Source organism: Sorex fumeus, unplaced genomic scaffold (assembly GCF_029834395.1).
Source record: "Sorex fumeus unplaced genomic scaffold, SorFum_2.1 ptg000111l, whole genome shotgun sequence".
NCBI classification, from domain to species: Eukaryota; Metazoa; Chordata; class Mammalia; order Eulipotyphla; family Soricidae; genus Sorex; species Sorex fumeus.
In genome coordinates, this window is record NW_026606168.1 from 10,837,470 (window position 1) to 10,850,010 (window position 12,541).

The 12,541-nt window shown below is 57.5% G+C and overlaps 1 protein-coding gene across 2 annotated transcripts in view; it reads left to right on the forward strand.

Moving 5' to 3' along the window:
• RGS3 (regulator of G protein signaling 3) overlaps positions 1-12,541 on the forward strand; it is a 135,883-nt gene that overhangs the window by 24,385 nt on the left and 98,957 nt on the right. The window contains exons 6-8 of one of the 2 annotated variants that reach the window (XM_056135385.1): positions 7,226-7,286; positions 8,489-8,582; positions 9,072-9,127. In XM_056135385.1, the coding sequence (XP_055991360.1) occupies positions 7,226-7,286; positions 8,489-8,582; positions 9,072-9,127 (211 nt within the window). Of the gene's footprint in view, positions 1-7,225; positions 7,287-8,488; positions 8,583-9,071; positions 9,128-12,118; positions 12,300-12,541 lie in introns of those variants that run through there. The other variant, XM_056135383.1, reaches the window with a different exon arrangement.

Below are 12,541 nucleotides of genomic sequence, written 5' to 3' on the forward strand. Positions count from 1 at the left end.
GGTTCAGCGGGGGTCTCCCGTGCTCGGGTCTCAGGGCCCACCCGGCACACACACCGCTCAGCCTTTGGGAGTGGTGGGGGGGAGATGCTGGAGGGGGCGTGTGGAGTCAGGACCCCTCGTCCCAGAGGGTGGAAGGTTGTGAAGGAGGCAAGAGTGTCTTTCTTCGGTTGGGGGGAAACAGCAGCTGTGCTCAGGGAGGGCCCCAGGACCACTCAATGACTCTCGGCCAATCAGGATGCCGGTCGGTGATTCTCAGCCAATCAGGTGAGCGGTTCAGTGATTCCTGGCCAATCAAGACGGCGGTCGGTGATTCCCGACCAATCAGGCAGTGGGTCGGTGATTCTCGGCCAATAAAGTGGGCGGTTCAGTGGCTCTCAGCCAATCTCGGACGCCCAGCTCGTTGCATATTTTGGGAAAGTTACTGAGGGTCTGAGGATGTGGTGATGCCCGGGTCCTGGTGCCGGAGACCACCGGGGCTATCCCGGTGGTGCTCGGGGCCTCTGGGGCAGCACCTAATACGACTTAGGGGAGCATGGCTCAAATCTGGGTCGGGTGCCTGCTTTCTGCAATGTGCCCTCACCCCTGTACCACCTCCCCGGCCCCCCAGAGATCCCATGTGATCTGTAAGCGGGAGGGCTCAGGAGAGAGAGAGGAGAGGAAACAAATCATGTTTAGGAACTGGACCCCGCCTGACTGTGAGAACAGAGCCAAGGTCCACTCCTGGGTCACAGAGAGTGTCCCTAGCAAACTAGCCTGGACATGCTGGTGGGGGATTCTGGGGGTAGCAGAACCTGCAGCTGGTGGTGGGCAAGTGAGTGCTCTGGGGGAGGGATTTCCTGGCTGACCTGCAGCCCAGCAGGGAGAGTCAACATAGGGGCCACAAACACCTAGGCGGGGAGCAAGACCAAGACCCAGGACCCAGAAAACTGTCCTGAGGAAGTGAGGGGCAGGAGTTGGGGTGAGTGGGGGAGGGCGGGGAGCAGCTGCCAGGCTGTGCCCCTCTCGGCATGGGGGTTGGACTCTCCACTGGCACCCAGAGACAGGCCAGAGAGCTGCAGGGGTGCCACTTAGCGCATTCGAGAAAAGAAAGTGGGTCCGGGGAAAGTGAGTCAGCGCCCTGCCAGGCAACTGCCTCTCTTGTTGCCTATTTTGGGAAAGTGAGAGCCCTTCTGAAACCAAACACAGCTGAACTCGGGGCACAGTCCCAGTCCGAGACTTGAGAGGGACACGGGGCTCCAACGGGTCCTGGAAGGAGCCGGCAGTGCAGGCCTACTTGGAGACAGGCTCAGTGGCAGGACAGTGGGCTGGCGCCAGAGGATGGAGCGAGCCAGGCTGACTCCTGGGAGGCCTCGGAGCTGGGGGAGGTCGGTGGAGTCGGGCAGGAAACTTGGGCCCGGCAGAACACTCACAAATCCAATTGTGCTTCGGCTGGTCCAAATGACAGGCAAAGAGGGCAAAGGAAGGAAACTAGCATTATCGGGCTCTTCTTCGTGCCAAGCACTTTTCTTGCATTATCTCATTTAATCTTCATAACAACCCAGGGATGGAGGAGTTATGGTCCCTCTCTCCAGAGAGGATGAAATCAAAGCTCTTGCCTGTGGTGACGACACAGCTCCCATTTTGTGGAGGAAGCATTTACTCTGTGCAGACATGATCTAAGTGCAGTCGGACTCAGTCAGAGGCAGCCCTGTCTCAGGCGTTAATTTATGTTGTCTTTCGCCTTTTTGTTTTGTTTTGTTTTGAGGCCCCACCCTGCAGTGCTCAGGGCTCACTCCTGGTTCTGTGCTCAGGGAACACTCCCGACGCTATGCTTGAGGAGGTGGGGAGTGGGGGAGGGGGACTGTATTTAGTGCAGGGATCAAACCCTGTGTGCAAGGCAAACTCCTTAACCCCAGTACTATGTCTCTGGCCTTTCATTTGCCCTTTTACAGGGGTAGAAATGGAGGAAACAGAGAGGTTAAGGTAGCTTATCCAAGATAACACAGCCAGGAAGCAGCAAAAGCAAGGCAGCCTGGGGCCAGATTCATGTGCCCTCTGCCACAACCCTTGCACTTGCCTGGGCCCATACAGATGCTCAGTGACTGCAAGAACATGCCCTTTGGGAGGTGGGGCTTCTTGGCTCCATCCCATGACATCAGTTGTGTGGTTTTATAGAAACCATCTGGAGGGGTTGCCAGAGAAATAGCAACAACAGGTAAGGTGCCCGCCTTGCATGGAGCCAATCTGGGTTCAATTCCTAGAATCCCACAGGGTCTCCCCAACCTACCAGGAGCTAGGAGTGATCCCTGAATACAGAAGCAGGAATAACCTCTGAGTAACCACCGGCTGTGGCCCACCTCACCAACACCCCTCCCCCTGCAAAAAGAAATCATCTGGTGAAATTTGGGCACTTGGAGACAGAGAACTGTTTGGTGAATTCCGCTGCTTCTTCCCCAGATAGCCAGTGAACTTGCGTGGGGAAGCAATGAAGTTGGGGGAAGGACTGGGTGGCGCCAGCTCCATCCCAGGGGGCACTGCTGAGAACCTGTCCTTACAAGCCCCGGTCTGCCAGCTCTGACTGACTCTAGGCTCCAGCAAAGAGTCCCGTTCCATGCTGGGTCTCATTGTCCTCACCTTTTTTTTTTCTTTTTGGGTCATACCCAGCTATGCACAGGGGTGACTCCTGGCTCTGCACTCAGGAATTACTCCTGGTGGTGCTCAGGGGACCATATGGGATGCTGGGAATTAAACTCAAGTCAGCTGCGTGCAAGGCAAACGCCCTAACCGCTGTGCTATCTATCGCTCCAGCCCCTGTCCTCACTTTTAAGATCTCTGGTAGCTTTCCAGTTTTATGAGATCCTGGCTGGAGGTGTGTGTGTGGGAGGGACGCTTGTTGGCGGGAGGTGGGGGATGGGGGAAAGGCTTTGCAGTGCCGGGGATCAAAACCAGGGCACCAGCACGCAGATGGAGCATGTGATCAGCCCTTAGAGCTTTCTCCCTGGCCACTGTGAATGACTCTATTTAAGTTGATTTATTTTATTTGGTTTTGTTAGACCATACCTGGTGGTATTCAGGACTTACTCCTGGCTCTGAGTTCAGGGATCGCTCCTAGTGGGACTTGGAGGACCATATAGGGCGCTGGAGATCAAACATCACTGGGTCAGCCCAGTGCAAGATACGTGCCCTATCTGTTGTACTATCTCTCTGCCCCCAACTTGTGGGTTACTTTAAAGTAAACCTCCAAACTTTGTCTCATCTCTCTCTATCTCTAAAGAATGGTTTTGAGAAGATAGAATCACATACCATTATCTTGCTTAAAAATTAGCAGTAAGGAGCTGGATCTATAGTAACAGTGGGTAGAATGTTTGCCTTACATTCAGCCAACCGGGATTCAGTCCCTGGTATCCCATATGGTCCTCCAAGCTTGCCAGGAGTGACCCCTGAACACTGAGCTAGGGGTCAACCTAAGCACTGACAATTGTGGTCTCCAAACAAAAACAAAACAAATAAAATTAACAAGAAGGCCCGAGGAGATTGTGGTAGGCTTTGGATACCAGCCTTGCATGCATCTGACCCTGGTTTGACCCCCAACTCCTCATGGCCTCCATCCCCACCATCACTAGGTGTGGCCCTGGTGGTCCCTGGCACTGGTGGGCCTGACCAGCATCTCATCCTCCGGCTTTAGCATTCACTGTCCAGCGAAGTTGACTGAGAATCACCAGGTATGATCAGCACCAACCACTGCTCACAACCCCCCTCCCACACCTCCTGGGTTTCCAAGTACTGCTTGGTGACAAAGAACTAAACAAAACAGATCAAACAATCTAGGCAGATAGTTGTAAGGACTGGAGCCCAATTCTGGCATGCACGAGATCTGTACTTGATCCCTAGCTCTGCTTGGCCCCTGAGCACCCTCAGGATGGCTCTGGTGGCCCTCTGAGCACTGTCGGCCCTGAGCATGGGTCAGACTTGCACAGCTGGGCCTCACATAGCCGGGAAAGGCCCTCAGAACCCCCGAGCCATCCTTGGGGGCCTCCCCGCCACTGGTCAAGTGGTGGCAACTTTTATTGACGACGAACTCTTCAGAAATTCTGCGTGACAGTACAAAATTGGTGACAGCCAAACTTCAGCTTCTATTACTGAGCATTAGTGTTTTCAGAACAGGAGCCCAGAGAACAATCCTGGGGCAAATGGTAAAGCTGGGTGCCAAGTCAGAACGTATGCTCTGACACACTCACGCGTGTGTCTGAAGACCAAGGCCTCTCACGCTAAGGACACTGGCTGACTTTTCTGGAGCCTTGGCTCATTGCCGTGCGTCACATGCTGTCCTGGGCACGCTTAGTATCTGTCACTCTGTTTCATCCGGGACCTCAGAGCCAGGCCTTGTGCTGTGACATTTAAAAGTTTACAAACAGGCATGGGAACCAACCCTAAGGAAAGAGGAAGCATGGAAGAAGTGTCTGTGTTTCAAATCAGCTTTCAGATTAAAAATAAATTGAGGGCAGAGAGAGAGAGAGAGAGAGAGAGAGAGAGAGAGAAGAGAATGGGAGTTCAGGGCAATCCTGGTTCTGTCCCCATCACTGAATACCTGAGTGCCACCAAAAGTGATCCCAGAGCGCAGTCAGGAGCAAGCCCTGAGCCATGCTGGGTGTGACCCCAATAACCCCTGGCTCCCAAACTGAGCAGAAGTTGATCACAGAAATTATTTAAGGCCCTTGAGAGAGAAAGAGAGAAATCAAGTACATTCCCTCAAAAGATCGCCCTTTTAGTCCACAGAGGGTCTCCTACCTCAGGCTTGGCAGACTCAGAGCTGAGAATGTGGGTCCAGTGCTGGGGCACAGGCCCAGGGAGGCTCTGGGTTAGGTTCTTTTTTGTTTGTTTTTTGTCTGGAGGCCACACCCAGCAGTACGTAGGGCTTACCCCTGGCCCTGCACTCAGCAGTTACTCCAGGCGGTGCTTGAGGGATCAGATGAGATGTCTGGGATTGAATCCGGGTTGGCCATGTGCAAGGCAAACAGCCTTCTTGCTGTCCTATCACTTTGGTTCCTGAGTAAGATTCTTGCCGTGGCACAGACTCCTAAGCACTGCTAAGGGGGAGTCTCTGAACATCGCTAGGCCAAGCGCTGCTAAGGGTGGCCCCCACTGTAAAATAAAGGACCACTCCAAGTCCTGTAAGCATTCTATGAAGTCATACCTCTGAGCCTTTGAACTGGCTGTTCTCTCTGTGTAAAATGCTGTTCCTCTTATTCTCTCTGTCTTACCTCATCAGGCGTCTCAGCCCTCAACTCTTCTCTCACCTCCTGACCTTCCAGCTCTTGCTGCCAGAGCTGTCCATCTGTCAATCACCCACCCAGCCGCATCCCTTGAATTGCTGTCTTGAACTGCTGTTTAAATTCTTGCGTGTTTGTCTTGCTTCCTTAATACTGCGGCTCTTTGCCCAGTGCCTGCCAACCACGGGCATGATGGATTCACCCATTTGTCAAGCCTTCTCCGAGGGCAGGGCTCTGGGCTCAGCTTTCAAAAGTAACCAGGGCCGGCTCCCTGAATTTTTTGCATCCAGAGACATTCCAGGTGGTCTCCAGGGTGAATGCTCACTCCCAAGTTAATAAGCAGATGGGTAGACTGCCAGGTACTCGTGTCTGCTTCCTCCAGAGAGTTTTCAAAGAGCAGGCATAAGAAGTAGCTAATTGAAGAACACTTAGCGAGAGGCTCCTGCTTATGGGCCTGAATCAGGGCGATTTTCTCTGCCTCAACGATCACCAACTCATTGCAGGCGCCTTAGCAGGAAGCAAAGCTCCTTGGAGGCTGTTAACCATTTAGCATTCTCCCAGCACCGGGAATGAATGCTCCACTTACAGAAGAAACAGGAAGAGATGGCTTTTATGGCCACTCTTAAGCATCGCGCGCGTGATGATGGAGTGAGCGAGAGGCATAGCCAGGGAGTGGAGAAAAGGCCCCCAGCCGGGTGGTGCGGGCACTTGGAGACTGGCTGGCATGGCCCTGGCAGGTGCTGACAAGCGAAATGAAATTGGCAGCAAGGACGCCGGCAGGGTCTTAACAAGGCTGTTCTGGAGTGGCAGCTGAGCGCTCGCTCTCCAGCAGGGAGATTTGATTTTGGTGCTGGGGAGGTGGGTGCCTTCCACAGGGTCACATCACGGGAGCGTCCTCCATGGGCTTTGAGTAAGTGGAGGAGTGGAGCAAGGAGTCTGAGCGAGGGGATGAGGGTTTGAGCAGAAGGAGCCCGGGCCAGAAAAAATCGGTTGTGGCGAGAGCAGGCTGGGTGCAGAGTGGGCACGGCAGGAGAGATGATGCAATACTGCCTTATTTTTGGGGGGACTCTCGAGCACTACTGGGGTGCATTCATAAGGAGTAGACTGGAACCTTATGGATGCAGCTCTCTCCCGCTCTGGGCCCCCCCTACCCCCCAGCTCTGGGTGTGCCAGGGTTTGTTGTGGTGGGGCCACCCCTGGCAATGCTCAGAGGCTCTTCCTGGCTCTGTGCTCAGGAGCAATCTCCGGCAGTTCTCGGTGGACAGAGATTCGAATCAGGAGCAGCTGCTTGCACGGCCTTATCCACTGTGCCACCTGCCAGCCCTGGGCACACAGGTGTGAGGATCAGTGCCCGGGTTTTCGGCCTTGATAGCCCTCACTTGCCTTGGCTATCTGCAAGCAGCCCACTTTGTTTGGCCTCAGACCATCAGGTGGCTCACTGGCAGCTGTCTGTATTTACAGAGGGCTGGGTAGGCACGGCCAGGGATTCTCCAGGGCACCTCTCATGTGCAGGGTGCCCCTGAGCCACTGGGGCTGACATTTGGACCGGCTCTCGTGGGGGTGCTGGAGTGCACCCCTTGCTATTGCCGTTTCACTTGCTTGGGCCAATTTAGGACTGCCTCCTGGGACGCTCATCCCTGGAGGGATACCTCCCTCCCTTCAGCTGTCTTGACCTTTGCGGTTCTGCCTTCCACGGCCCAGTCCCTCATCCACGGGGCACTTGAGAGAGAGATACCCCTCCAGGATTCACGATGGTTCCCCGGCTGCCTTGTTGTTTGATGAATAGCCATCACTGACCGGCCCGTGCTGGGCTTTAGACGGTGGAGGGACAGAGGCTGGGAGGGTGAGATCAGAGGCTCCAGGTCACAGTGCTCAAAAGCATGAAGGGCAGCGGAGGGCAGGGCTTGGCCACCCCCACCCCCGGAGCCCCCACGCAGTACAGCTCTCACTCTTGTTCTTGGCCTCCTGTTCCCCAGACGGACTGGACTCGTTGGCTGCATGAGCTTCGGGGTGAAGTCACTCCTCACCTCACACAAGGTAGGTAGGGTCCCTGGAAGCTTCAGGCAGGGCTGGGGTAGGGGGTGTCCTTCGCCTGACAGCTCCCATGTGGGGCTTTGGTCTGTGACATGGTGCTCCCCAGAAGTGGTGTCCCCCTGAAACAGTGTTCCCCAGAAATGATGTCCCCCTGAAGTGATGTCCTCCTGAAAAAGTGTCTTCCTGAAAGTGTCCCCCAGAAATGATGTCCCCCTGAAACAGTGTTCCCCAGAAATGATGTCCCCCTGAAACAGTGCTCCTCTGAAATGGTGTTGCCCTCAAATGGTGTCCCCCCCCCCCCCCCCCCCGCCAAAACCATGCCCCTCCTGAGGCACTGCTCTATGCATGCCCAGTGGCGTGACCTTCTGGGATCTGCGCTGGTATGACACCCTATCGCAGTGTCAGGGTCTCCATGCCCTCCCGACTCTAGGTATCTGCCATGGGGGACACTGACTTGAAGCTTTCCTGGGCTGCCTGGAGGAGGCAGCCCAGGCTGCTGTGTACCAGCCCCAGTTTCCGGCTCAGCAGGTGCCCAGGGATTGTCCAAGTCCTCCTGCAGGCTGGGCAGGGTCGTGGGGATACAGAGAGTCCAGCGTCCGAAGGTCCAGTGGTGCCCTGCTCTACTCAGCACCTCACCTGCCCTCAGAGGCTTTTGGCTAGGGGGCCGTGAGCTCCCCTTGGGTGTCCTTTCTGGGACATCCCCCAGGTCTGTTCCCAGGACTTGCCCATCTGGCTCCAGGCTCCAGGTCCCGGAAGTGAAGTCTGGGGCAGTAAGGGGTGGAGCAGCCCCAAGCCTGCATGAGGCTCCCATGTCACCTGGGCTTCCTCGAACCTGGAAGAGTGCTCCCAGGAGGGGACCGCGTGGCACCTTGGGGTGGCCCCATGCCACCTTTCTGACCTCTCCGTCCCTCTCTTCGTCCCTCTCCCCCGTCCCTCCCCGCTGTTCTGTTACCCTCTGTTGGGCTCCGTGCACAGGCCACTGGAGGAGCAGCCTGCAGGGAGATGGCAGTTCTTTAGGAAGAAGAGAACCTGCCCAGACGGGAGCATCCCGGGGCGGGGCCTTCCTGGAATCGGAAGCATCCTCCCGTGCCTCGCACACTCTGCTGTGTGCCTGTAGCAGAGGCCATTCAGCTGCTGTCCTTTGTGGGGAAGGGGTGCTGGTGCCGGCCCTTTGGTCTGAGTGTGTCCACCTTGTCTCGGCACAGGAGATCAATGGCTGGTACTACCTGCTCGGCCAGCACCTGGGTCGGACCAAGCACCTGAAGGTGGCCCGGCGGCGACTGCGGCCCCCCGGGGGAGGTGTGTGCCCCCTGCCTCGGCCCTGCCAGCTATGTGGCCCCTGCTCTGAGCATCGCCCCTGTGATCACTGTTCCACAGCCCCGGGATGGTGCCTGAGCCCTGCTGGGCTGCAGGTCACCTTGGGTTGGGTCCCACCTCCATGCCTTGGGCCCGGCTGTCCCTGGTTGCTCTTCCCGGGAGGGGGCGGTGGGCATGGCTCCCACACCTTCCTGCTGGGCCCGGTGGGATCCCCCCAGCCCCTTCCCTGCAGTCTGCCTGTGACCCCTGGCTGCTGTGCTCTGCAGGCGGAACACGTGTGTCCCGAGGCCCCGGACTGGGGCTCGCTGCCTCTGCGTGTCCTGTCCCTGCACAGGAGCTACCCCCTCTCCAGGCCTGAGCCCTGGGCACCCGCATCGCAGGTTGGGGGTGACCTGGCTTCCACGGCCTGTGGTCCTCTGGGCCACCTCGGATGTTGCAAAAGCATCTTGCCTCTGCTCTGTCCCTTCGCAGGTCCCCCCCTGCAAATACCTGGAGGTGAGGATGTGGAGAATGGGGAGCGAATCCAGGTAGGTGGGGACAGCCAGGCGGGCCCCAGCATTGCTCCAGCCCCCTGCCCACTCCTGGCCTCAGGGACCCCTACTCAGGGCAGCATTTGGGAGCTGATACAGGGTCATCTTCTGGTGCCTGAACCTGGCGCTTCAGTGCTTGGGGGGACCGGGGGCGGGGGGGGGGGGGGGTGGAGCTGCTCAGGCCTAGCGGTGCTGGGGGCCACCAGGGCCAGGCCGGAAGTGCCCTGGGCTGTCCCTCGTGGGTGCTCAGGTCACCCTTAAGGGATTCAGGGATGCACCTGTGGTGGGGGAGATGGGGCCCAGGTTGGCAACATGCGCAGCCAGGGTCTCGCCCCTGTCCTACCTCTCTGGCCCCAATGGTGCATTTCTCAGGGGTGAGTTTTTGCTATTTTCTAGGGACACTCAGGCTAGGGGGCAGGGGTAAGAGAGAGCTGGGTGGAGCTGGACCGATAGCACAGCGGGGAAGGCGTTTGCCTTGCACATGGCTGGCCCAGGTTCGGTTCCCAGCATCCCACATGGTCCCCTGAGCACCGCCAGGAGGAATTTCTGAGTGCAGAGCCAGGAGTAACCCCTGAGCATCGCCGGGTGTAACCCTAAAAGCAAAAAATCAAAACAACAACAACAACAAACAGAGAGAGAGCTGGGCTCTGGGCCCTGGAAACGGGATGATCCGAATCTCACTAACTGTGGGTTGCTGGAGATTCCCAGACCACTGTGGCCACGTGTCCCCCTGCTGTGAACCTGCCAGGCCTGACATCAGGAGGAGCCTGAGCTGTGATGTCCCCCTTGCGCCCCTGCACTATGGACACCTGCCCCCCAGTTTCCTCGGGTCTGTGCGGGGCCAGACAGGGCCCAGGTTTGTCTCCTGCAGCGGAGACAGGGAGAGCTAGACCAGGGGTTCCCCTGCTCCTGCCCCCTCGGAGGTGGTCCTGAGTCCCCAGCATACAGATGAGGGACACACAGGGTGGAGGGAGGCCTCAGCCAAGCACGGCGGGCCTGTGGATGTTTCCCCAGTCGTGGCTTTCCTGGACGTGTCCCTGAACCCAGCAGACATGTCCCGTCTGTTTTTCTCTGCTCCTTTCCACGCCCCCCCCCCCCCCGCCGACCCCCTCATTCATGGCCAATGGAGCATCTCCCTAGGCGGACATCGAATCCAGAACCCGCCAGTCCCTGCCCTCCAGAGGTCCAGCCTCCGGCTATTAGAGGCACCATATTGGCCAGCCCTGGAGCTGTGGCCAGCGAGGCCGGGCACCTCATTCCCCTCACTGGGTGAACTCAGCCGGGACCCAAACTGGCCGCTACTGCGTTGGGAGGCACTGGCGCGAAGTCGCTGTTTGGAGAATTGTCCTTGCTTGAACGGGAGCTTGAGGCCTTCAGAGACAGTGTGTGCGAGGTTCCTGAGGCCCGGGGGTGCTGTTCTGAGGGAACTCTGTCCTTCCTGGGCTCCCCAGGACCCAGAGAAGTGGGGAGCAAGCATTGGGGCTCAGCTGGGGCAGAGGGGGCAATCCCCATTTCAGCTCTGCCCTACTGGGAGAGTCAGAAACTGGGGCTGCCCATTCTCTGTCCTGGCTAGACCAAGGGACACTCTGGCATCAAGAAATGGGTCAGACCAATAGTACAGTCAGTTGGGCGCTTGCCTGGCACATGGCTGACTCAGGCTTAATCCCAGGCACCCACGCCTTAAGTTCTCCTGGGCACCCATAGGAGTGATCCCTGAACAACACCACTGGGTGTGGTTCCCAAACCAAAAAATATATGTATAAGAAGGTAAGTGGGAGGCAGGGAGCTGGGTTCGAGAGCCAAGCTTGTGCCCCATGTGTGGGGGAGGGCTCCAAGTCCGACCCCTGGTTCTCTCGTGACCCCTCAGCATCACAGAGGAGTCCCCTAAGACACAAGAAGAGAGGCAGTAGGTGGGTGGGCTTCCCGGAGAGGGGGTAAGTAGGTCCTGCAGCAAGTTGGGCTTGCCAGACAGGGAATAGAATGGGGGCTGTGGTCCAGCCCGTCCACTCCACTTCTCTTTGGGTTAGTCCAGCAGTTTCAGGGGCGACGCCAGGAGGCAGAGTCCTCCCAATCGCCCCTTCTCCTGGGGGGCCTTTCTTACTTACCTTCCTTTAGTCCTGAATGCATGAGGACACTGGCTTCCGGTTTGGGGCCTTGTTCTTTTGGCCACACCCAACAGGGGCTACTCTCAGTCTGGGCTCAGGGTCTCTCTCAGCCAGACTTGGTGCCAGGCAGTGCCAGGCGTCCTCTCGCAAAGTGCTCCCCCAGCCCTTTGAGTCGTCTCTGCAGCCCCAGAAAACTGACTTGAAAGTAGCTTCCTTACGGCAGGCAGACTCCCCCCCAACCCCCCAAAATAGGGAGATGGGTGTGTGTGTGTGTGTGTGTGTGTGTGTGTGTGTATGTGAGAGAGAGAGAGATTTGGGAAACACCCAATAGTACTTAGAGCTTACTCCCAGCAGTGCTCAAGGGGAACCCTTTTGGTGCCAGGGATTGAACCCAGGTTTGCTGAGTGCAAGTGCCTTCCCCACTGTGCTATCTTTCAGGCCCCTCCAAATGTTTGCTGTTTCAGGAATGGGCCCCCGCCAGGTCACCCCAGGGTTCTCTCAGCTGGGTCAGAGTGTCGCTGGGCGCCCAAGGCATGGGGCCTGACTGTTGTGTTGTTCCAGAACAGCCGTGTGTGTGTGTGTGTGTGTGTGTGTGTGTGTGTGTGTGTGTGTGTTTTCTGCCTGGGTTCCCTCCAATCTGGAGTGTTGGTGAGAACACTGGAATGACAAAGGGGACCCTGGCGGGAGAATGCAGGGGGGTGGGGGGATGGGGGGTGGACAAAGGCGCCCTCTCCCCTCAGGGCTCAGGGAATACTAACGAGTTGACAGGAATTTTAATATAAAACTCTCCCCCTTCCTTGTCACTCGGAGGTTTCAGGAAGCCTTCGGCTTATCGGGCAGAGGCACGCGGCACAGACAGGCCTGGGGAGGTGAGAGGTGGTTTCCTGCTATTCTTCTGCGGGCCGCTTCCCAGGGCCGTCATGCCAGGCTGGCGGGGCGCAGTGCGGCCCCCGCGGCTCGGGGGAGAGCTGGGTTTTCATGGGGCAGCGAGCGAGGCAGCACCCGCAGCCATGAACAGCTTCAATGGGCTCTGCAAGGTGTGTGCGGAGCGCCGCTACCGCCAGGTGGGTAGGTGGGGGGGCCTGGGGGTGAGGGGACTGGGTGGGGGCTCTCCTCCCTTGCCTCCTCTTGCTCCCCATGGAGTGGGAGAGAGGGCAAGGGCTGGGGGCTGAGCGGTCGGTCCACGCTGGCTGGTTCTGCCTTCCATGGCCGGGTAGTGGCCGTCTCGGTGAGGGTCCATCTGATTCATTTTCTGAGTTTTCTTTACGGGGGAGTGTGGAGTAAGGAGAGAAAACAAAAATACTTG